Source organism: Cetorhinus maximus, unplaced genomic scaffold (genome assembly GCF_964194155.1).
Source record: "Cetorhinus maximus unplaced genomic scaffold, sCetMax3.hap1.1 HAP1_SCAFFOLD_1838, whole genome shotgun sequence".
NCBI lineage: Eukaryota > Metazoa > Chordata > Chondrichthyes > Lamniformes > Cetorhinidae > Cetorhinus > Cetorhinus maximus.
In genome coordinates, this window is record NW_027597778.1 from 12501 (window position 1) to 37275 (window position 24775).

Genomic DNA, 24775 nt, shown 5'->3' on the forward strand with positions numbered 1-24775 from the left:
AAAGGAGGAGGCCATTCAGCCCCTCTCGAGCCTGTTACACAGGAACAGGAGGAGGCCATTCAGCCCCTCTCGAGCCTGTTACACAGGAACAGGAGGAGGCCATTCAGCCCCTCTCGAGTCTGTTACACGGGAACAGGAGGGGCTGAGGGAGGGGGCCTTGCAGTCGGAGGAGGGGGGGGTCGGTGTTGAGGGTGCAGCATGTGTTCTGTTGGCGGGACAGTCTTGTGGGATGAGATATTAAACCCGAGGCCTCTATCTGCCCCCTCGGGTGAACATAAAATGTCCATCAGCCATTATCGGACGCACAGGGGCAGCAGTGTGTGTACCATCTACAAGATGCACTGCAGCAACTCGCCAAGGCTCCTTCGACAGCGCCGCCCAAACCCACCACCTCTACCACCTAGAAGGACAAGGGCAGCAGACACATGGGGAACACCACCACCTGCAAGTTCCCCTCCGAGCCCCACACACCATCCCGACTTGGAAATATATCGGCCGTTCCTTCACTGTCGCTGGGTCAAAATCCTGGAACTCCCTCCCTAACAGCGCGGTGGGTGTACCTACACCACACGGGACAAAATCCTGGAACTCCCTCCCTAACAGCACTGAAAGTGGTAGGTGGGAGTTGGGTGAGGGAGTCCTGCCCAATGTGCTGGGGCCAAATCTTTATCCTTGGGCCAACTTTGTGTAAAAAGGAAGAAAAATCAGATGATTGGGGTCATTTATCACATTGGCCGTTTGTGGGATCTTGCTGTGTGAAAATAGGCTGCCCGCGTTTCCGACATTTATAACGGTGACCGCCTGTCTCTGCCTCTGTCTCTGCCTGCCTGCCTCTGTCTCTGCCTGCCTCTGTCTCTGCCTGCCTGCCTCTGTCTCTGCCTGCCCCTGTCTCTGCCTGCCTGCCTCTGTCTCTGCCTGCCTGCCTCTGTCTCTGCCTGCCTCTGTCTCTGCCTGCCTCTGTCTCTGCCTGCCTCTGTCTCTGCCTGCCTCTGTCTCTGCCTGCCTCTGTCTCTGCCTGCCTCTGTCTCTGCCTCTGTCTCTGCCTCTGTCTCTGCCTCTGCCTGCCTCTGTCTCTGCCTGCCTGCCTCTGTCTGCCTCTGTCTCTGCCTGCCTCTGTCTCTGCCTGCCTCTGTCTCTGCCTGCCTCTGTCTCTGCCTGCCTGTCTCTGCCTGCCTCTGTCTGCCTCTGTCTCTGCCTGCCTCTGTCTCTGCCTGCCTGTCTCTGCCTGCCTCTGTCTCTGCCTCTGTCTCTGCCTGCCTCTGTCTCTGCCTGCCTCTGTCTCTGCCTGCCTCTGTCTCTGCCTGCCTCTGTCTCTGCCTGCCTCTGTCTCTGCCTGCCTCTGTCTCTGCCTGCCTCTGTCTCTGCCTGCCTCTGTCTCTGCCTGCCTCTGTCTCTGCCTGCCTCTGTCTCTGCCTGCCTCTGTCTCTGCCTGCCTCTGTCTCTGCCTGCCTCTGTCTCTGCCTGCCTCTGTCTCTGCCTGCCTCTGTCTCTGCCTGCCTCTGTCTCTGCCTGTCTCTGTCTCTGCCTGCCCCTGTCTCTGTCTCTGCCTGCCTGTCTCTGTCTCTGCCTGCCCCTGTCTCTGTCTCTGCCTGCCCCTGTCTCTGTCTCTGCCTGCCCCTGTCTCTGTCTCTGCCTGCCCCTGTCTCTGTCTCTGCCTGCCCCTGTCTCTGTCTCTGCCTGCCCCTGTCTCTGTCTCTGCCTGCCCCTGTCTCTGTCTCTGCCTGCCCCTGTCTCTGTCTCTGCCTGCCCCTGTCTCTGTCTCTGCCTGCCCCTGTCTCTGCCTGCCCCTGTCTCTGTCTCTGCCTGCCCCTGTCTCTGTCTCTGCCTGCCCCTGTCTCTGTCTCTGCCTGCCCCTGTCTCTGTCTCTGCCTGCCCCTGTCTCTGTCTCTGCCTGCCCCTGTCTCTGTCTCTGCCTGCCCCTGTCTCTGTCTCTGCCTGCCCCTGTCTCTGTCTCTGCCTGCCCCTGTCTCTGTCTCTGCCTGCCCCTGTCTCTGTCTCTGCCTGCCCCTGTCTCTGTCTCTGCCTGCCCCTGTCTCTGTCTCTGCCTGCCCCTGTCTCTGTCTCTGCCTGCCCCTGTCTCTGTCTCTGCCTGCCCCTGTCTCTGTCTCTGCCTGCCCCTGTCTCTGTCTCTGCCTGCCCCTGTCTCTGTCTCTGCCTGCCCCTGTCTCTGTCTCTGCCTGCCCCTGTCTCTGTCTCTGCCTGCCCCTGTCTCTGTCTCTGCCTGCCCCTGTCTCTGTCTCTGCCTGCCCCTGTCTCTGTCTCTGCCTGCCCCTGTCTCTGTCTCTGCCTGCCCCTGTCTCTGTCTCTGCCTGCCCCTGTCTCTGTCTCTGCCTGCCCCTGTCTCTGTCTCTGCCTGCCCCTGTCTCTGTCTCTGCCTGCCCCTGTCTCTGTCTCTGCCTGCCCCTGTCTCTGTCTCTGCCTGCCCCTGTCTCTGTCTCTGCCTGTCTCTGTCTCTGCCTGTCTCTGTCTCTGCCTGTCTCTGTCTCTGCCTGTCTCTGTCTCTGCCTGTCTCTGTCTCTGCCTGTCTCTGTCTCTGCCTGTCTCTGTCTCTGCCTGTCTCTGTCTCTGCCTGTCTCTGTCTCTGCCTGTCTCTGTCTCTGCCTGTCTGCCTCTGTCTCTGCCTGTCTGCCTCTGTCTCTGCCTGTCTGCCTCTGTCTCTGCCTGCCTCTGTCTCTGCCTGCCTCTGTCTCTGCCTGCCTCTGTCTCTGCCTGCCTCTGTCTCTGCCTGTCTCTGTCTCTGCCTGCCTGTCTCTTGCTTGTCTCTGTCTCTGCCTGCCTGACTTGATGCCCTCTAACCAACATTTCTCTCTCTCTCTCCTGTTGCCGCAGGTGGACTCGGAGAGGCGGTGTCGGCCGCTGTCTGCTCCGAGCCGGGGATCGTGGTCCGTCGCCTGGCCGTCAGCGGCATCGCCTGGAGCGCCAAGCCCGCCGAGCTGCTGGACGCCTTTGGCATCAGCGCGGGGGCCATTGTGACAGCCGTGCGCTCGGCCTTGGCCAACTGAGGCTCGTCTCGTCTCCTCTGTCCCCCCCCACCCCAGCGCCAGCGCAGGGGCGGGTTTCCACAAAGGGCGGTGGAGGGGCTGGTGGTGGGTGTAGGGTGGACCAGACTGTCACACCCACCCCCCCCACCCCTCCAACAGTCGGGCTGACTGACCGTCTGTGTGCGCGTAACCTCCTTGCTTATGGACCACCCCTCCTGTGGGAACACACACCGCCCTCTCGATCATTCCTGTAACTCCTTAATGACCAGTCCGACCGTATAACCTCCACTGTGTGTCGCTAGGGTTGGGTTGGGCTGCACCCCCCTCCCTCCCCCTCCCCCCTTTGTTTGCCCGCGTTGGCATCCGGTTTTGGGGGGGGGTGGTGGTCCTGGTTTCCGGCACCTCTGCGGCCTCTGTGAGGGGGCCTGACGATACTGGGGGGGACCAACGTCGCGAATCTTAGCCGCGTCTCGAGAATGGATCGCGTCAAAAGCGTCAATAAAACTAGACATTCCCTTGACCGCCTCTGGTGTTTGGTCCAATCTGTGTGAGTGTGAGTGTGAGTGTGAGTGTGAGTGCCGGTAAACTGAATATGACCCATTGTTGCCGTGTCTCGGTGCCTTGGCACTCAACCAGGGACCAACACACGAGTGCCAACTTTCAGATGATGACGGTCTGCACCGCAGGGTGCTGAGTGGGTTGACTCTCGATTGGTGGAGGCGTTGCCGTGGGGAAAAGGGAACCGGGGTGGCAAGCCAGAAACAGTTGAGGGATCTGGAATGTGCTGCCTGAGAGTGTGGGGTGGAGGCAGGGTCAATCGAGGCTTTCGAGAAAGGGGGAAATCGGATCTGAGGGGGGGAAAAATGTGCAGGGTGACGGGAGCATGGTGGTGGGGGGCACGAAATGAGTTGCTCATTCGGAGGGCCGGCGCGGGCACGAGGGGCCGAATGGCCTCCTTGTGCCCCTGGGAGACGTGGCGAGAGGCGGAGAAACCGGGAGGAGGGAGCTGAATCCCTGCCGGGCAGCCGGGCGTGTGGACAAGGCCGCGGTGGGAGTTGGTGGGGTTTGTGACGAATATTATCCGGTCGCCTCCCGTCAGAAATGGGAGGAGGTGGACCACCTCAAGACGAAGAGAGGGTGGGGGGAACTGGATGAAATATTAATGAACTTCTCCGGTTCTGGGCGAGGGCATGAAGCGGCACCATTACCGTCATGGATTTATACAGGAATAAAAGAGGTACAAAGGTGAGAAAGAGGAGCAGGAGGGAGGCCATTCGGCCCCTCGAGCCTGCTCCGCCATTCGACAAGATCGTGGCAGATCCGATTGTGTTTCGAGTTCCACATTCCCGTCTACCCCCAACATCCTTCGGTTCCCTCGCCTGACAAGAATCTATCTCCCTCAGCCTTAGAAACGTTCAATGGCCCCACCTCCTGAGGCAGAGAGTCCCAAATTCGCACAACCCTCTGAGGGGAAAAACATTTTTCCTCATCTCCGTCCTAAAAGAGCGACCCTCCTCTCGCTCCCACCGAGTGGATGCACCCCCCAATCCAAAAAGACGGGCAGAGCTAGGGTCCGTGCAGGTACCCAGAACCCCACCGAATATCTGGGAGGAAGTGAGGCAAGGTGGAGGGGAAATTGTTCCGTGAAGAGGCCAGGTTCAGGTTGGCGCTGGGTGGGGACTATTCGGGCCTCCGTCCGAGGAAGAAGCGGAGAGCCCTCGGACCGTCCCGGTGGGGGGCAGGGGGGACGGGGACGGAGGTGTCGAGGGATTTGGACGTTTATTGGCCAAGAGGAGGTGGTTCGGGCCAGGGAAGTGGAAATTGTTGAGGTGACGGAGTGCGGCGAGGGTGTAGGAGGGAAGGGGGCCGGTCAAGGGGAGAGGAAAATAAAGAGTTAGGGCGGGAACGGGCTGAAACGATGGGTCTACCGGGACAGTCCCGTTTGTGGATTTTGGGAAGGAGCTGGAAGCGGGTGGTGTGGGGTTGAATTTGGGATTGGGAACAGGAGGAGGCCATTCGTCCCTCAAGCCCCATTCAATACGATCGCCTCTGATCCGATTGTTCCTCAACTCCACTTTCCTGTCTGTCGCCCTCATAACCCTCGACTCCCCTCGTCGATCAGAAATCTGTCTCACTCGGCCTTGAATATATTCAGTGACCCGGCCTCCGCTGCTCTCTGGGGGGGGAGAGAATTCCACAGACTGACCACCCTCTGAGAGAAGAAATTCCTCCTCATCTCCGTCTTCAATGGGAGACCCCTCATTCTGAAACTGTGCCCCCTCCCCTCGTTCTAGATTCCCCTCCACGAGGGGCGGGTAACATCCCCTCAGCATCCACCCTGTCAAACCCCCTCCCCTCAGAATCTGATACGTTTCAATAAGATCACCTCTCATTCTTCTAAACTCCAATGGGTAGAGGCCCAACCTGCTCAACCTTTCCTCATCAGACAAACCCCCTTCGTCCCAGGAATCGGCCGAGTGAACCTTCTCTGAACGGCCTCCGACGCGAGTCTGTCCCTCCTGAAGTGAGGGGACCAGAACTGTCCACAGGGCCCCAGGAGCGGCCTCACCAACGCCCTGTCCAACTGCAGGTTGGGGACGATGAGGTTGGAGGCTGCAAAAGGAAGTAGGGATGCAGTGACTGACAACCCTGGAAACAATGGCTTGATGTTCAGTGGGGGAGTCATGGTCCAGAGGGGGTTAGGAGGAAGTGTCAGGGGACATATCCTTCTATCCCTTTCTCCCTCATGTGTTTATCCAGCTTCCCCCAACCACCCCCCCACTTAAACATACTATTCACCTCCACCCCCTCCCTGTGGGAGCGAGTTCCACATTCTCCCCGCTCTCTGGGGAAAGACGTTTCTCCTGAACTCCCTCCCCCGATTGGATTTCTTGCCAATCTAAGAAGCTAAAATACTTCACTGTCGCTGGGTCACAATCCTGGAACTCCCACCCTAACAGCGCGGTGGGTGTACCTACACCACACGGACAAAATCCCGGAACTCCCTCTCTAACAGCGCCGTGGGTGCACCTACACCACACGGACAAAATCCTGGAACTCCCTCCCTAACAGCGCGGTGGGTGCACCTACACCACACGGGACAAAATTCTGGAACTCCCTCCCTAACAGCACGGTGGGTGTACCTACACCACACGGACTGCAGCGGCTCAAGAAGGCGGCTCACCCCCCACCTTCTCAAGGGGCAATTAGGGATGGGCAATAAATGCTGGGCCCAGCCAGCGACACCCATATCGCACGAAAGAATGAAAAAAAAGGATGAAGATCTGAAATAAAAACAGAAAGTGCTGGAAAAACTCAGCTATCAACATCCAGTGACCAGAAACTGAACTGGACCCAGCCAGATAAATACTGTGGCTACAAGAGCAGGTCAGAGGCTGGGAATCCTGCGGAGAGTAACTCACCTCCTGACTCCCCAAAGCCTGTCCACCATCTACAAGGCACAAGTTAGGAGTGTGATGGGATACTCCCCACTTGCCTGGATGAGTGCAGCTCCCACAACGCTCGAGAAGCTCGACACCATCCAGGACAAAGCAGCCCCGCTCGATTGGCACCCCATCCACAAACATTCACTTCCTCCACCCCCGACGCACAGGGGCAGCAGTGTGTGTGTACCATCTACAAGATGCACTGCAGCAACTCGCCAAGGCTCCTTCGACAGCGCCACCCAAACCCACCACCTCTACCCACCTAGAAGGACAAGGGCAGCAGACACACGGGGAACACCACCACCTGCAAGTTCCCCTCCGAGCCCCTCACCATCCCGACTTGGAAATATATCGGCCGTTCCTTCACTGTCGCTGGGTCAAAATCCTGGAACTCCCTCCCTAACAGCGCGGTGGGTGTACCTACACCACACGGACAAAGCCCTGGAACTCCCTCCCTAACAGCACGGTGGGTGTACCTACACCACACGGGGCCTGCAGCGGCTCAAGAAGGCGGCTCACCCCCCACCTTCTCAAGGGGGCAATTAGGGATGGGCAACAAATGCTGGGCCCGGCCAGGCATGGACAAATATATATCCGCATATTAAAAAAAAGTCCGGCTGCACCCGTGCGGAGAAACAGGGGCCGTATGGTCTACTCCTGCTCCTATTCCCTATGTTTTTAGGTACTGTTCTGAGTCTCTTCAGGGCTGGAGGAGGGTGGAAATGGGAAGCTGTCGAAAGTGGGGGTGGGGGGAGTGGGGGAAGAATCCCAGAATCGTCACAGTGCAGAAGGAGGCCATTTGGCCCATCACGTCTGCACTGGCTGTCTGAACGAGCCTGGCCGGAAGAGAATGGGGGCGGTGCGGGAGACGATGGACTGCGCCGCCCCCCCCCCACCCCACCCCGGCGTGTCTGCCACGTCTGTTTGCCGCGGCCGTAGGCGGCCGGCACAGGCTTTGGCCCCCGGGGGAGGGGGTCTCCCCGCCGGTGTTCCTCCTGGGGGTCAGGCTCCCTCGGTCTTACCCGCCGCCTGAGTCATTTTTCTCCCTCCCCCCCCCGCCGCTCCCAGCCGAAACCCTGGACCGCGGGTGCGGGCGATCCACCGGTCTCCAGCCCTCATGCCAAGCTGGCCACCGGGCACACCCTTGGCAGCTGCCACCCACCCACCCTTCCTTTGACTCACCCGGGCCTGCCAACACTGGCTGGAGTGGCGGGGGGGGTGCAAACGGGTCAGGGATCCCCCGAGTGCGGGTGAGAATCCACATTCAGCGCTAATGAAGCTCCTCTGTGCCCGCTGCAGCTCTGGAGGGCGGGTGCTAACCTTTGCGGACGCCCCTCCCTCCCTCCCCTGATATTGGTACCTGCGGAAAGCAGGCTCCTCAAGGGGTACAGAGATTACCGAAGCAGGGCAGGGAAGGGTATTTGGGTGAACAGGTCCCCCCCACCACCTCCTCTTAATAAAAACTGGCTCGTGAAGAATCTCGACAGAGCGCCGCCCCCACGGTTTCCTTCATCATTCGTTCGTGGGACGTGGGCGTCGCTGGCTGGGCCCAGCGTTTATTGCCCAATCCCTAATTGCCCTTGTTCAGAGGGGCATTTCAGAGTCAACCACATTTGCTGTGGGTCTGGAGTCACATGTAGGCCCAGACCGGGTAAGGACGGCAGGTTTCCTTCCCTAAAGGGGGATTAGTGAACCAGATGGGGTTTTTACACCAATCGGCAATGGTTTCGTGGTCACCATCAGACTTTTAATTCCAGATTTTTTTTTGAATTGAAGAACCCAGAGCATTACCCTGGGTGTCTGGATTACTCGTCCAGTGACAATACCACTGTGCCTCCCCTGTCTCAGTGTTACTGCTGGTTGCATTCACGGGAGGGGGCTGCAATCCCTCAGACGCAGGACAAATCGATTCCTGAACTCATTCGAGCCCTTCTCTGAAAGAACCTTTAACAGGAGTTTGATTGTATTTTTATAAATTAATTTACAAATGTGGGAGGCGCTGGCTAGTCCAGCATTTATTGCCCATCCCTAACTGCACCTTGAGAAGGTGGTGGGTGAGCCGCCTTCTTGAGCCGCTGCAGTCCCCGTGTGGTGTAGGTACACCCACTGTGCTGTTAGGGAGGGAGTTCCAGGATTTTGACCCAGCCACAGTGAAGGAACGGCCGATATATTTCCAAGTCGGGATGTTGAGTGGGACTCGGAGGGGAACTTGCAGGTGGTGGTGTTCCCCATGTGTCTGCTGCCCTTGTCCTTCTAGGTGGTAGAGGTGGTGGGTTTGGGCAGCGCTGTCGAAGGAGCCTTGGCGAGTTGCTGCAGTGCATCTTGTAGGTGGTACACACACTGCTGCCCCTGTGCGTCGGTGGTGGAGGGAGTGAATGTTTGCGGATGGGGTGCCGATCAAGCGGGGCTGCTTTGCCCTGGACGGTGTCGAGCTTCTTGAGTGTTGTGGGAGCTGCAACTCATCCAGGCAAGTGGGGAGTGTCCCATCCCACTCCTGACTTGTGCCTTGTAGATGGTGGACAGGCTTTGGGGGAGTCAGGAGGTGAGTTACTCTCCGCAGGATTCCCAGCCTCTGACCTGCTCTTGTAGCCACAGTATTTATATGGCTGGGTCCAGTTCAGTTTCTGGTCAATGGTGTCGCAGAAAAACGGAGTGAACACTCAGACCCTTGGAGGCTTGTCTAGGGAGTCTTTATTAAAGTCGTGATATCACGGAGAGCCTAGTCGCATACAACGGAGCGAACCAGTCTCTGACTAACACCTCTTTACACACATAGATATAGCAAAAGGTTCATGACAGAAACTTGGGCAATTACTATAGTTTCAAATGGCTTCAAAAGATAGCGATCAGTGTTAATGATTTAACGATTAGACAGGACAATGTCAATGGTTTAGCAAATAGACAGGACAATGTCAATGGTTTAGCAAATAGACAGGACAATGTCAATGGTTTAGCAATAGACAGTGCTAATTGGTTACGTATCCTGGGCAATGCACACAAACAATAGTTTTTTTCCCTTAGATTTTGCCACCGTATCTGACATCCAGAGCCCTCTTAGTCTGGGAAGGTAGCTCTGGCCCTTTAATTTGCTAATTTATGTGCTGGCTGTGTGACTGTTTAGGGACATTGTACAGTAATTTCATTATACGTGTATTTTAAGTTTATTTCTTTCACAAGTATAGGTGTATTTTATTTATTTCACAATTGTACGTGTATTTCATTTCATTCACAATTATACACGTATTTTATTCCTCCACAAATGGTAACCCCCAGGATGTTGATAGTGGGGGAGTCAGTGATGGTAATGCCATTGAATGTCAAGGGGCTATGGTTAGATTGTCTCTTGTTGGAGATGGTCATTGCCTGGCACTTGTGTGGCGCGAACGTTACTCGCCCAAGGCTGGGGGAGGTTATGCATGACTGGCTGACGATTTTAAATCGGAACATGGGAGATGGGAGCAGGAGGAGGCCACTCAGCCCCTCGAGCCTGCTCCGCCATTCAACTAGATCTTGGCTGATCTTCTTCCTCAATGGCATTTCCCCGCACTATCCCCAAATCCCTGGATAATACTGGAATAGTTTTTTATATATAGCATAATCAAGGTTAGTCTTGTGTGATGGGCTAAGTTTCTTTCTCTTTTTAATGTTATTCACTTCTATGCAATTTCTCGACTGAACCAGCAAAGCACCCGAAATTTCTCTACGGACAGTGGACTGAAATTGATGGGGCAGTAAAGACACAGGTGTCTTGCGGGGCAGTGGGTAGTGACCCTACCCCTGAGCCAGGTGCTCACACAAGTCCTGTGTGGCCAAAGCAGCCTGTAAATTCTTCCGAGACGCCTGACAGCAGGCGGTCAGAGTTTCCTGGTCAGCCAGGGTGCAGCAGGCGGCGCAAGACACTGCGGTGGTTTGCTAATCGCGGACCGTCATGGTCGTCAACGCCCTAATGCGGCCTGCTGCCTGGAGGAGGGGTGAAGAAACAGAGCGCTTAGAGTCAGGGAATTGTACAGCACTGAAACAGGCCCTTCGGCCCAGCGTGTCCGTGCCGGCCATCAAGCCCCTGTCCATTCTAATCCCATTTTCCGACGCTTAGCCCTGGATTCTCCGGCAGTTTCAAGCGCTCATCTGAATACTTCTTGAATGTTGTGAGGGTTCCTGCCTCTCCCGCCCCCTCGGGCAGCGAGTTCCCGATTCCAGCCACCACCTCCTTGGGTGAAAAATAATACCCTCAAATCCCCTCTGAGCCTCCCGCCCCTTCCCTTAAGTCGAAGCCCCCCGGATAAGCGAGGGGGAAAAGTTTCTTCCTACCTACCCCCCCCTCGTAATCTTGTCTACCCTCTTGTCAGCCTCCTCTGCTCTTGGGGAAACAGCCCCAGCCTAGGTAGCATCCATTTGTCCAGAGAGTGTGAATGGCAGGATAATGAACAGCTGCTTTTGGACCTCCAGGGGGACAGCAATGGAGGCGCTGCTATCCCGGCATGCACTGCGCCAGTGAAAGCCCTCTATTAAGATCAAAGGCTGGGAGGGGGGGAATATTATGGGATGGGGGGTTAGATGAAAATGCAAGAAGAGTTTGGTACGAGGTAAATGAGAAGCGATTGATTTTCATTGATACCCACCTCAGAACAACAGGCGGCGCCATCGCTTGAGGTTTTCAAAACCAATCTCCATCTCCACACCTCCTCCAGCCCCGGGTCTGGTGACTGACGTCGGGCCGGACCAATCACAGGGCGGCGATTGTTCAGGAAGCTGCGCCGATTGGCTGACGTGGTGAGGGTGAGGCGGGTTTTAACCCCCGACCCGCCCTCTCCCGCTCAGCGCATGGCAAGTCTCTCTCTCTCTCCCTACCCCACCCACCCCCCCCAACCAAAACAAAACGGACGGGCGTTCCCGCCCCTTCACGCAGGCGCAGTCTCTCCCCGATTCAACGCGTCCTCCCAAGTGCGCACGCGCCGTCCCTCGCATCGGACCCGAGGACCGTCGCCCACCTCTTCGCGCACGCGCAGTCACGGACCCGACAACCGATTCACCCCCGCTCCACGCATGCCCGGTGGCTCTCCTCAGACCTTGAACTGGTTGCGCAGTCGCTCTCAGTCTCGCCCCGGACCAACCCACGCATGCGCGCTCTCCCCGTCTCTCGCTTCGAAGCCCCGCCCGCCGCCGCCAACCGACCTGCTTGTGATTGACGTGCGGAGCGCCCAATCGGGATTCAGGAAGTCGCCAGTCGTCCAGGGAAAGGGGGGGGGGGGCAGTGCTGGTGGGAAGAGGAGGAACCGGAACAGAAAGGGGGGGGGCAGGCGATGCAAATGAGCAAGACGTAAGCCGGGGAAAAAAGGCGGCTCGAGGCTAAAAGGGGAAGGGCGCGCGCGCCGGGCTAATTTAAATAAAAACGGCCGCTCGGGGCAGGCGGGCTCTTTAAGGGGAATAAAAGTCGGCTCAACTCACAACTCGGGAGCTAGAAATGTGAAAGGTGGTTTTTTGGCGCGGGGGGGGGTCGAAAGTAGGCCGAGGGCGGTTTTTTTTTTCTTTTAAATCTTTAATTTTGCCAAAAGTAAGGAGGAGGAGGAGGAGATGGGGGACATGGTGGCCGATCCGGCGGCGGGAGTCAGCAGCCAGGAGGAGCTGGAGGGCCTGCGGGCCGAGGTGGAGCGGCTGAGCGCCGAGCTGGCCGAGACGAGCGAGCAGAAGGTGCAGGCGGCCCAGTACGGGCTGGCCGTGCTGGAGGAGAAGCAGGGGCTCAAGCAGCGCTTCGCCGAGCTGGAGCAGGAGCACGAAGCCGCCGTCCAGGAGCTGGAGCGCCTGAAAGAGGTGAGGCGCGAATGAGGTCCGAGGGGTGGGGTGGGGGGGGCGGGGCCTCCCTTTCCACCAGCCAATCACCTCCCTTCCCTTTTCGCCAGCCAATCACCTCCTTTCCTGCCCCCCCCCTTCTCCTCGGCTGACCGTTGGCTCCCCCACTTCGTCCATCAACCGTTGCCCGGCGACCGAAATGGGACACGTGGGCCCTCTCCTCGCCTAATCGTTCCTGAACCCCTCATTGGTCCACGTACCCGTCCATCCGCCGTTGCCCGGCGACCACAATGGCTCACGCTGAACGTCCCCCCCCCTCCTCTCCCTCGTCGCCTGGCTCCTCCTCCTCCCTTCTGGCTCCGGCGGCTTATTGGCCAGCCCTCCCGTCCATCAGGCGTTGCCCGGCGACCGCGTTGCCAGGGCTGAGAGGGCGGGGTGCTCCGCCTCGACGCCGGTGGGCGTTGGCCCAATGGCCTGCCTTCGCCGCCCCTCCTCGGCTGGCCGTTGGCCCGCGTCCTGGTCAATCAGCCGTTGCCAAGGTGACCACGGTTGGAGCGCGTGAGGGTGCGGTGGGCCACCTCGACGCTCCCCAATCGCATGCCTCCCTCCACCCCAACTGGGGTCCTCATTGGACCGCCCTCTCGTCAATCAAACCGTTGCCCTGCGACCACAACGCCAACCCCCCCCCCCCGCCCTCTCGAAATCGATTGTTCCCCACCCGCCCCGCTCAGCTACCTGATTGGCCGCTCGCCGCTGTCAATCAGGCGCCAGGGGGTGGGGGCGGGCCAAGTCCAGCAGGCGGGAAATTTGAATGAACCCTTTGCCCTCTTTGCCTTGGCCATTTTGTTGGGTTGAGTCAATGGGGATGGGGGATGGGGGGCAAATTACATTTTTATCCTCTTTGCAACACAGAAAGGGACCCCGGCAAGAAAATAAACTAAAATAAGCTAAGATCATGCAAATTAGGAGCAGGAGGAGGCCATTCGGCCCCTCGATCCTGCTGCCCCATTCCATAAGATTACGTCTGATCCGATTGTTCCTCAACTCCATTTCCCTGTCCGTCCCCCTCATAACCCTCGACTCCCCTCGTCGATCAGAAATCTGTCTCACTCGGGCCTTGAATATATTCAGTGACCCGACCCCCACTGCTCTCTGAGGGGGGAGAGAATTCCACAGACTGACCACCCTCTGAGAGAAGAAATTCCTCCTCATCTCCGTCTTCAATGGGAGACCCCTCATTCTGAAACTGTGCCCCCTCCCCTCGTTCTAGATTCACCCCACGAGGGGTGGGAAACATCCCCTCAGCATCCACCCTGTCAAACCCCCTCCCCTCAGAATCTGATATGTTTCAATAAGATCACCTCTCATTCTTCTAAACTCCAATGGGTAGAGGCCCAACCTGCTCAACCTTTCCTCATCAGACAAACCCCCTTCGTCCCAGGAATCGGCCGAGTGAACCTTCTCTGAACGGCTTCCGACGCGAGTCTGTCCCTCCTGAAGTAAGGGGACCAGAACTGTCCACAGTGCCCCAGGAGCGGCCTCACCAACGCCTTGTCCAGTTGTAGCAAGACTTCCCCACTTTTATACTCCATCCCCCCCCCCTCGCAATAAAGGACAACTTTCCATTTGCCTCCCTAATCACTCGCTGCATCTGCGTACCAACTATTTTGTGATTCATGTACCATGACACCCAGATCCCTCCGCACCGCAGCGTCCAGCAGTCTCTCTCTATTTCAATAATATCCTGCTTTTCTATTCTTGGTGTCCATGGACAGAAATCTGTAAAGGCAACAGGGAAGGTTGATAAAGTGGTTAAAACGGTATCTGGACTACTCAGGTTTCTAGACAAAGGAATATAATCTAAGAGCCAAGCGAACGTACTGGGAATTTATACTGGTTCAGCGCCAGCTAGAGGTTTCTGGGAAATTTTAGGCCCCACGTTTTAGGAAGCATGTCAGGCCCTTAGTAAGGTTTGCAGAGAGCTTTACCTGGATGTCACCAGGGAGAGAGGGACCTCAGCCATGAGGAGAGGTTGTGACATTTTGGACTGTTCTCCTGGGAACAGGCAAGGCCAAGAGGTGATTTTGAAGAGGGGTATGATAGGTGACAAGGTGGGGGCAGGCTTCAGACAGAGAAAAACTGCTCCCTCCAGCGAGTGGGGTCACTACCCAGAAGGTCCAGGTTTAAAATGATTGGAGAAAGATCGATAGGGTGAGGCGAGAGGAAATGTTTTCTCTCCCGAGTGCTGCAGGGACCTCGATGTGATAAGGTTTTGGAAGCCGTTCTCCATCACTGATTTTGGAAATGGAGTTGCAGGGTTCCTGAGGGTCAGTAGGGAAATGCAGGGGGCGTGTACATTAAACGTAACTGCTCTTTCAAAGAGGGTCAGTGCTGAGGGAGCGCCGCACTGTGGGAGGGTCAGTGCTGAGGGAGCTACGCATTGTGGGAGGGTCAGTGCTGAGGGAGCTACGCACTGTGGGAGGGTCAGTGCTGAGGGAGCTACGCACTGTGGGAGGGTCAGTGCTGAGGGAGCTACGCACTGTCGGAGGGTCAGTGCTGAGGGAGCGCCGCACTGTCGGAGGGTCAGTGCTGAGGGAGCTACGCACTGTGGGAGGGTCAGTGCTGAGGGAGCTACGCACTGTGGGAGGGTCAGTGCTGAGGGAGCTACGCACTGTGGGAGGGTCAGTGCTGAGGGAGCTACGCACTGTCGGAGGGTCAGTGCTGAGGGAGCTACGCACTGTCGGAGGGTCAGTGCTGAGGGAGCGCCGCACTGTCGGAGGGTCAGTGCTGAGGGAGCGCCGCACTGTCGGAGGGTCAGTGCTGAGGGAGCGCCGCACTGTCGGAGGGTCAGTGCTGAGGGAGCTACGCACTGTCGGAGGGTCAGTGCTGAGGGAGCGCCGCGCTGTCGGAGGGTCAGTGCTGAGGGAGCGCCACACTGTCGGAGGGTCAGTGCTGAGGGAGCGCTGCACTGTCGGAGGGTCAGTGCTGAGGGAGCGCCGCACTGTCGGAGGGTCTGTGCTGAGGGAGCGCCGCACTGTTGGAGGGTCAGTGCTGAGGGAGCGCCGCACTGTCGGAGGCATCGTCTTTCAGAATAACCCATAAACTGAGGCTCCATCGGGTACATGTTAAAAGGTCACATGGCACAATTTTGACATTGAGCAGAGGTAGTTCTCCTCGGTGTCCTGGGACCCGAAACCTATCCCTCAACTGACATCTGCCCCGGGTTTAACCCATCGTCTTCAAAGACAGGCACGTCGATGGCATTTGTTGGTGGCTGTGGGGGGTAGGAGCCAGGCCTGGATTCTGGGTCTCAAACCCACAGCCTTCTGATTCGGGGGCTGGACTGAGACCGGCCGCAGATGCTGACCAGCAGTGACCCCCAACCCGCTGACGCGGCGATTGGTTTGTGGTCGCAGCAGCCCGTTGCTGTCTGACCGAGGCAGGGCGATCGTGTCCAGTCACGGTCCGAGACAGGGTCGGGGGGAAATGGCGCTGGACTGGCTGCTATCACGCTCCTGGGCAGCGGATGAGGGAGGGAAAAGAAGGATCCAGCTGTTCAGTCAGCTGGTTCAAGCACCGCCTGACTGTGACTGTGTGTGTGACTGTGACTGTGTGTGTGACACTGTGACTGTGTGTGTGACACTGTGACTGTGTGTGTGACACTGTGACTGTGTGTGTGACACTGTGACTGTGTGTGTGTGTGACACTGTGACTGTGTGTGTGTGTGACACTGTGACTGTGTGTGTGTGTGACACTGTGACTGTGTGTGACACTGTGACACTGTGACTGTGTGTGACACTGTGACACTGTGACTGTGTGTGACACTGTGACACTGTGACTGTGTGTGACACTGTGACACTGTGACTGTGTGTGACACTGTGACACTGTGACTGTGTGTGACACTGTGACACTGTGACTGTGTGTGACACTGTGACACTGTGACTGTGTGTGACACTGTGACACTGTGACTGTGTGTGACACTGTGACACTGTGACTGTGTGTGACACTGTGACACTGTGACTGTGTGTGACACTGTGACACTGTGACTGTGTGTGACACTGTGACACTGTGACTGTGTGTGACACTGTGACACTGTGACTGTGTGTGACACTGTGACACTGTGACTGTGTGTGACACTGTGACACTGTGACTGTGTGTGACACTGTGACACTGTGACTGTGTGTGACACTGTGACACTGTGACTGTGTGTGACACTGTGACACTGTGACTGTGTGTGACACTGTGACACTGTGACTGTGTGTGACACTGTGACACTGTGACTGTGTGTGACACTGTGACTGTGTGTGACACTGTGACACTGTGACTGTGTGTGACACTGTGACTGTGTGTGACACTGTGACACTGTGACTGTGTGTGACACTGTGACACTGTGACTGTGTGTGACACTGTGACACTGTGACTGTGTGTGACACTGTGACACTGTGACTGTGTGTGACACTGTGACACTGTGACTGTGTGTGACACTGTGACACTGTGACTGTGTGTGACACTGTGACACTGTGACTGTGTGTGACACTGTGACACTGTGACTGTGTGTGACACTGTGACTGTGTGTGACACTGTGACTGTGTGTGACACTGTGACACTGTGACTGTGTGTGACACTGTGACACTGTGACTGTGTGTGACACTGTGACACTGTGACTGTGTGTGACACTGTGACACTGTGACTGTGTGTGACACTGTGACACTGTGACTGTGTGTGACACTGTGACACTGTGACTGTGTGTGACACTGTGACACTGTGACTGTGTGTGACACTGTGACACTGTGACTGTGTGTGACACTGTGACACTGTGACTGTGTGTGACACTGTGACACTGTGACTGTGTGTGACACTGTGACACTGTGACTGTGTGTGACACTGTGACACTGTGACTGTGTGTGACACTGTGACACTGTGACTGTGTGTGACACTGTGACACTGTGACTGTGTGTGACACTGTGACACTGTGACTGTGTGTGACACTGTGACACTGTGACTGTGTGTGACACTGTGACACTGTGACTGTGTGTGACACTGTGACACTGTGACTGTGTGTGACACTGTGACACTGTGACTGTGTGTGACACTGTGACTGTGTGTGACACTGTGACTGTGTGTGACACTGTGACACTGTGACTGTGTGTGACACTGTGACTGTGTGTGACACTGTGACACTGTGACTGTGTGTGACACTGTGACACTGTGACTGTGTGTGACACTGTGACACTGTGACTGTGTGTGACACTGTGACACTGTGACTGTGTGTGACACTGTGACACTGTGACTGTGTGTGACACTGTGACACTGTGACTGTGTGTGACACTGTGACACTGTGACTGTGTGTGACACTGTGACACTGTGACTGTGTGTGACACTGTGACACTGTGACTGTGTGTGACACTGTGACACTGTGACTGTGTGTGACACTGTGACACTGTGACTGTGTGTGACACTGTGACACTGTGACTGTGTGTGACACTGTGACACTGTGACTGTGTGTGACACTGTGACACTGTGACTGTGTGTGACACTGTGACACTGTGACTGTGTGTGACACTGTGACACTGTGACTGTGTGTGACACTGTGACACTGTGACTGTGTGACACTGTGTGTGACACTGTGACTGTGTGTGACACTGTGACACTGTGACTGTGACTGTGTGTGACACTGTGACACTGTGACTGTGACTGTGTGTGTGTGTGACACTGTGACTGTGTGTCCCTGGCGAGCCCAGGGTGCGACACCCCATCAGTCGAATAGCTAACCCTTTCTCGGTGTGCCAGGGCTAACCAGGTGACATGCTGCCAGTTTGTGCATTACTCCGGCCCGGCTCCAGGGGGGTGTGAAAGGGGGCTTGTTCTGCGTGCGACGGGGACCGTTGAGCATTGTAGGAGCCCCTTTCAGCACGGGGATCGCGATTCAACACCTGGCGTGAGGTGTACGAGCGGCCCAGATGTGGCCAACGCCAGAGGAACTCCCAGGCCTTTGCCTCCAAGCTGCCTTGGCTTTTGGCAATTCCAAACCCGGGATCGATAGAGTCTTGCTGGGGGAAGTGGGGGGGATTGAGGGTTCCAGGTCCAAGGGGTTAGGAGAGACCGCTCTCGCTCTCGCCCAAGGGCCGCGGGCTCGGCTGCTGCTGTAAACACTCTCCCCTCCCCTGGCCCCGTCTTCATGTCCCCCTTCCCACCGTCGAGGGGAAGAGCCTTGCATTCCCACGGCGCCGGTCACATCCCAGGACCTCCGGGAATCGCCTCACAGCCAGTGGAGGGAGCGGCCGCCGCTAAACAGGAGGCGGGTTGGCCGATTGGCGCAGGGCACGACCCCAGATCCGGCCCGTTGGCTAGTCTCCCGGATCATCTCCGCGTTATCCTTCCTTTAGTGATGGACACCGACTCCAGCCAGACCTCTCTTGTTTGTTATTTTCCCCACCCCACCCATCCCCTCGCTTTTTATCCCTCCGGCTGCTTCACCTCCGACAGTGACGGGGGGATCTTCATTTGTCGCACTCCTACCCTGCCTTTACCTTGCGCACTCACCCCCCCTCCCCCACCACCGCCCTCCGGTGCCATTTAAGCTCTCCTGACACCCCCCACCATCCCCTCCCACCCCGTGCCTGTTGTGCACATCCCCTCCACCATCACCACCGCACTGTTTCCATCTCGCTATAGCTCTTCTTTCTTCCTGATGTATCGTTCTCCGTCCACGGGCGCTGCCTGGCCTGCTGAGACCTTCCGGCATTTTCTGTCCCTCTTGTCTTTTCTCGTTTCCGCTCCCACCTCCCCACAACTATCGCCAGCCTGTTTTGACACTGGGTTCTGTGTGAAGGATATCAGGCTGGAGCTGTACTGTTATCCTCTGTATTATTATTTGGCCTCTATCGCAAGGGGATTTGGAGCACAAGACTAAAGAAGTCTTGCTACAATCGTACAGGGTTTTGGTGAGACCACCTCTGGAATAACCGTGCACAGTTTTGGTCTCTGTATTTAAGGAAGGATAGACTCGCATCGGAGGCGGGTACAGCGAAGGTTCACTCGATCGGCCCCTGGGATGAGGCGGGGGTTGCCCTACGATGAGAGGCTGAGTAAATTGGGCCGATGTTCTCTGGAGTTTAGCAGAACGAGAGGCGATCGCATTGAGACGGATGAGATTCTGAAGGGGTTTGACAGGGGTGGGCGCGGAGAGATTGTTTCCCCTGCTCGGGGTGGGGGGAGGATCTAAAACACGGGGGTGAGGGGGTACAGTCTCAGGATAAGGGGGCCGATCATTTGGGGCTGAGATGAGGAGAAATTCCTTCACTCAGAGGGTTGGGAATCTTTGGGATTCTCTCCACCAGAGGGTTGTGGATGGTCCATCATTGAAGACGATGGAGGCCAGGATGGACGGAGTTTTGGTCTCTCGGGGAATCGAGGGGATACGGGGAGCGGGCGGGAAAGTGGGAGTTGAAGCCCGAGGTCGGCTGTGATGGGATTGAAGGGGGGAGCAGCAGGCTCGAGGGGCCGAATGGGCCACTCCTGCTCCGATCTCTTGTTCTATCCAAAGGGTTTTTTTTTAACGTGGTGGCTGTTTAAGAGCTGGGCGAGAGTAGATTTCAGCTGGTCGCCAGTGGGGTGTAGAGTAGGTGTTACGAGAACTGCTGCTTGCGTTCAGATAGAGCATTTTCCCACGTAAGCAGGACACGAGTGGCCCAAAGGCTAGGTTTTAAGGAGCGACTTAGAGGGAGAGAAAGGTGTGGAGGTTCAAGGAGTGAAGGACCCTGCTCCCGGGTGACCTGAAAGCTGCCCGATTGGGGTTTAAAGAGCAGCAGCTCTTTAGAGCCTCCAGCGGCGCGGTGCTCCCTCAGCGCTGACCCTCCGACAGTGCAGTGCTGACCCTCCGACAGCACGGCGCTCCCTCAGCGCTGACCCTCCGACAGTGCGGCGCTCCCTCAGCGCTGACCCTCTGACAGCACGGCGCTCCCTCAGCGCTGACCCTCCGACAGCACGGCGCTCCCTCAGTGCCGACCCTCCCACAGTGCAGTGCTGACCCTCCGACAGCACGGCGCTCCCTCAGCGCTGACCCTCTGACAGTGCGGCGCTCCCTCAGCACTGATCCTCTGACAGTGCGGCGCTCCCTCAGCGCTGACCCTTCGACAGCGCAGTGCTCCCTCAGCACTGACCCTCCGACAGTGCGGCGCTCCCTCAATGCTGACCCTCCGACAGTGCGGCGCTCCCTCAATGCTGACCCTCCGACAGTGCGGCGCTCCCTCAACACTGACCCTCCGACAGTGCGGCGCTCCCTCAGCACTGACCCTCCAACAGCGCAGCGCTCCCTGGTCGGCGACACGGATTGCCGGCCAGGATTGAGGTTGGGTTGCCCGGATTGGAGTTTGAGCGACAGGTTACTGACACCTCAAATCTTTCTCTCTCCTTCCCACTGGCCCTCTCCAGCAGAAAGTGGTGCTTGTTGTTTTAGTTGAGAAGATCCCCATGTCTGTAAACACTGAGCTTGTCTGTGCTGCATTCCTGAAGTTCCAGAGTTTGAAGTCGAGTACTGGATGGTTTATTTGTGCTGGTAACAAACAGAGCACCCTCCACCCCACCCCCAACCGGCTCAATCCCTGGGATTCATTACTCACACATCCTTCCTCCTGGCACAGCCATCTCTCCTCTACTGTATTCAGTGGCTTAGAAACTGAGGCAGGACCTTTGCTGAATTTCCCCTCCTTGTTTTAGATCCCTCCCTGCCCCTTCTCGGTGACCTCAGCCCGACAACCCTCCCTATCCCTGTAACCTCCTCCAGACCCTACACCCCTCCCTATCTCTGTAACCTCCTCCAGCCCCTACACCCCTCCCTATCTCTGTAACCTCCTCCAGCCCCTACACCCCTCCCTATCTCTGTAACCTCCTCCAGCCCCCTACAACCCTCCCTATCTCTGTAACCTCCTCCAGCCCTTACAACCCTCCCTATCTCTGTAACCTCCTCCAGCCCCTACAACCCTCCCTATCTCTGTAACCTCCTCCAGTCCCCTACACCCCTCCCTATCTCTGTAACCTCCTCCAGTCCCCTACACCCCTCCCTATCTCTGTAACATCCTCCAGTCCCTACAACCCTCCCTATCTCTGTAACCTCCTCCAGCCCCTACAACCCTCCCTATCTCTGTAACCTCCTCCAGCCCCCTACAACCCTCCCTATCTCTGTAACCTCCTCCAGCCCCTACAAACCCTCCCTATCTCTGTAACCTCCTCCAGTCCCCTACACCCCTCCCTATCTCTGTAACCTCCTCCAGTCCCCTACACCCCTCCCTATCTCTGTAACATCCTCCAGTCCCTACAACCCTCCCTATCTCTGTAACCTCCTCCAGCCCCTACAACCCTCCCTATCTCTGTAACCTCCTCCAGCCCCCTACAACCCTCCCTATCTCTGTAACCTCCTCCAGCCCCTACAAACCCTCCCTATCTCTGTAACCTCCTCTAGCCCCTACAACCCTCCCTATCTCTGTAACCTCCTCCAGCCCCTACAGCCCTCCCTATCTCTGTAACCTCCTCCAGCCCCTACAACCCTCCCTATCTCTGTAACCTCCTCCTGCCCCTACAACCCTCCCTATCTCTGTAATCTCCTCCAGCCCCTACAAACCCTCCCTATCTCTGTCACCTCCTCCAGCCCCTACAACCCTCCATATCTCTGTAACCTCCTCCAGCCCCCTATAAACCCCTCCCTATCTCTGTAACCTCCTCCAGTCCCTACAAACCCTACCCCCTATCTCTGGATTATGGGCCTGGAGCCTGTGGAGTGGGGCTCGAGCCCACGACCTTCTGACTCGGGCGGGAGTGAGACCCAGTGAGCCCGCTTGGCGTAACTCCCGTCGGGGCCCTGTCGGACTGCGCTCGTCGCGTGGTCATCGGCACGTCCATCGCCCGTTTCTCCCACTCCCACGCCCTTCCCACTCTCGCCTAGGGCCCCCATGTGCAGCAAATGCCAAACCAGCCACAATGGTGAGGAATGATCGACACAGGTTACAGCGCGAACACCAGGCAGGCACAGTCACGGAAACATCAACAGGCCAACCTGCTTCGTTTCTGATTACTACCCCCCGCACCCCCTCAGAGCCGCGTTTGCAGAGGCGGGTGGTCTCGGTGACAAAGACATGCCTTCTCCCCGAGCTGGTGACCATTGGGAGATTCTTCTCCCCGAGCTGGTGACCATTGGGAGATTCTTCTCCCCGAGCTGGTGACCATTGGGAGATTCTTCTCCCCGAGCTGGTGACCCCTGGGAGATTCTTCTCCCCGAGCTGGTGACCATTGGGAGATTCTTCTCCCCGAGCTGGTGACCATTGGGAGATTCTTCTCCCCGAGCTGGTGACCCCTGGGAGATTCTTCTCCCCGAGCTGGTGACCCCTGGGAGATTCTTCTCCCCGAGCTGGTGACCCCTGGGAGATTCTTCTCCCCGAGCTGGTGACCCCTGGGAGATTCTTCTCCCCGAGCTGGTGACCCCTGGGAGATTCTTCTCCCCGAGCTGGTGACCATTGGGAGATTCTTCTCCCCGAGCTGGTGACCCCTGGGAGATTCTTCTCCCCGAGCTGGTGACCATTGGGAGATTCTTCTCCCCGAGCTGGTGACCATTGGGAGATTCTTCTCCCCGAGCTGGTGACCATTGGGAGATTCTTCTCCCCGAGCTGGTGACCATTGGGAGATTCTTCTCCCCGAGCTGGTGACCCCTGGGAGATTCTTCTCCCCGAGCTGGTGACCATTGGGAGATTCTTCTCCCCGAGCTGGTGACCCCTGGGAGATTCTTCTCTCCGAAGAAACTGTTTTAAAATGGGCTCCTTGCCCATTGCCTGTCTCTCTGTCTGCTGTTTTCCCCTCTCTTGTGTTTATATTTCGTGTCGAGGGGGTGAGTCATACCTTGGGAAACTTCCACGCTTAGCAGCAGGGCTCCCCCCCCCACCTCTATCCTGCCTCCCAGTTTCCTCGGGGAGGGTGCAGAGGGTGGTGGGGGGGGTTCCTACATGTGTGTGGCCTGCCACTGATTTCAGCCAGCACTTCCTTGGCCTGCAGGGAATGTTTGAGGGGTCCTGGCTTTCCTCTCGCATGGCCAGCACTTGCTGCAACAACTTGCCTTTATATAGTGTTGTTAGCGTAATAAAGGAGTGCTTCACAGGAGCGTATTCAGGCAGAATCTAACCCCGAGCCACGTGAGGAGATTTTAGGGACAGGCAGCCAAAAGCTCGGTCAAAGAGGTCGGTTTTTAAAGAGCGTCTTAAAGGAGGAGAGACAGACAGAGAGAGAGAGAGAGAGAGGGAGGCAGAGGGGTTTAGGGAGGGAATTCCAGAGCTCAGGGCCCCTCAGGCAGCTGAAGGCCCGGCCGCCAATGGCGGAGCGATGGGAATCGGGGGATGCTCGAGAGGCCGGAATTGGAGGAGCGCAGAGATCTCGGAGGGTTGTAGGAGGTTACAGAGATAGGGAGGGGTGTAGGGGCTGGAGGAGGTTACAGAGATAGGGAGGGTTGTAGGGGCTGGAGGAGGTTACAGAGATAGGGAGGGGTGTAGGGGCTGGAGGAGGTTACAGAGATAGGGAGGGTTGTAGGGGCTGGAGGAGGTTACAGAGATGGGGAGGGTTGTAGGGGCTGGAGGAGGTTACAGAGATAGGGAGGGGTGTAGGGGCTGGAGGAGGTTACAGAGATAGGGAGGGGTGTAGGGGCTGGAGGAGGTTACAGAGATGGGGAGGGTTGTAGGGTCTGGAGGAGGTTACAGAGATAGGGAGGGGTGTAGGGGCTGGAGGAGGTTACAGAGATAGGGAGGGTTGTAGGGGCTGGAAGAGGTTACAGAGATAGGGAGGGGTGTAGGGGCTGGAGGAGGTTACAGAGATAGGGAGGGTTGTAGGGACTGGAGGAGGTTACAGAGATAGGGAGGGGTGTAGGGGCTGGAGGAGGTTACAGAGATAGGGAGGGTTGTAGGGACTGGAGGAGGTTACAGAGATAGGGAGGGGTGTAGGGGCTGGAGGAGGTTACAGAGACTCTGTGGAAAGGTGGGGAAATAATGTCCCAAGTTGAGAGTGAAGATCAATGTGTGCCAGGACTAGAGGGTTTTTGACTGAGAAGCGGGATGTTTGTGTGCAGTGAGGAAGTGGGGGTGGGAGGGGGGCACCAGTGTGTAAAGCTGTGGCCTTATGGTTTATTTCCTGCATTTGTACCCCCCACCCTTCAGGAAGGATATCGAGGGTCTCGGTGGGGGGGTGCGGAGGGGATTTACCAGAACAGTTCCTAGGGATGAGGGGGACTTCAGTTCATGTTGGGAGAGACCGGAGGAGCTGGGATTGTTCCCCTCGGAGCGGAGGAGAAGGTGAAGGGGGGGAGATCGAATCGAGGGGGGGGTTCAAAATCACGAGGGCGGGGGGGGGGGGGGGGGTCTCGATCGAGTGAAAATGAGGAGAAACTGTTCCCAGTGGCGGGAGGGTCGGTAACCAGAGAGGAGGAGCGGGGGAGGGCGGGGACACAGATTGAAGAGAATCGGAGGGAGGGGGGGGGGAAGGGGAGATGAGGGAATTGTATTGATTTTGGAGGTGGCGAGTTGTGGTGAT

At 57.1% G+C, this 24775-nt stretch overlaps 2 protein-coding genes across 2 annotated transcripts in view; both read left to right on the forward strand.

Moving 5' to 3' along the window:
• Positions 1–3507, forward strand: part of LOC144676713 (transketolase-like protein 1) — a gene marked incomplete at its 5' end in the record, with an annotated part of 15620 nt that extends 12113 nt beyond the window's left edge. The window contains one exon of the mRNA XM_078537058.1: positions 2830–3507. Coding sequence (XP_078393184.1) covers positions 2830–3002 — 173 coding nt within the window. The remainder of the gene's footprint in view (positions 1–2829) is intronic.
• An 8490-nt stretch (positions 3508–11997) lies between these two features.
• The window catches only part of LOC144676714 (protein bicaudal D homolog 2-like), a 30772-nt gene continuing 17994 nt past the window's right edge, over positions 11998–24775 (forward strand). The window contains exon 1 of the mRNA XM_078537059.1: positions 11998–12235. Within this exon, the coding sequence (XP_078393185.1) occupies positions 11999–12235 (237 nt within the window). The 5' untranslated portion in view covers position 11998. The remainder of the gene's footprint in view (positions 12236–24775) is intronic.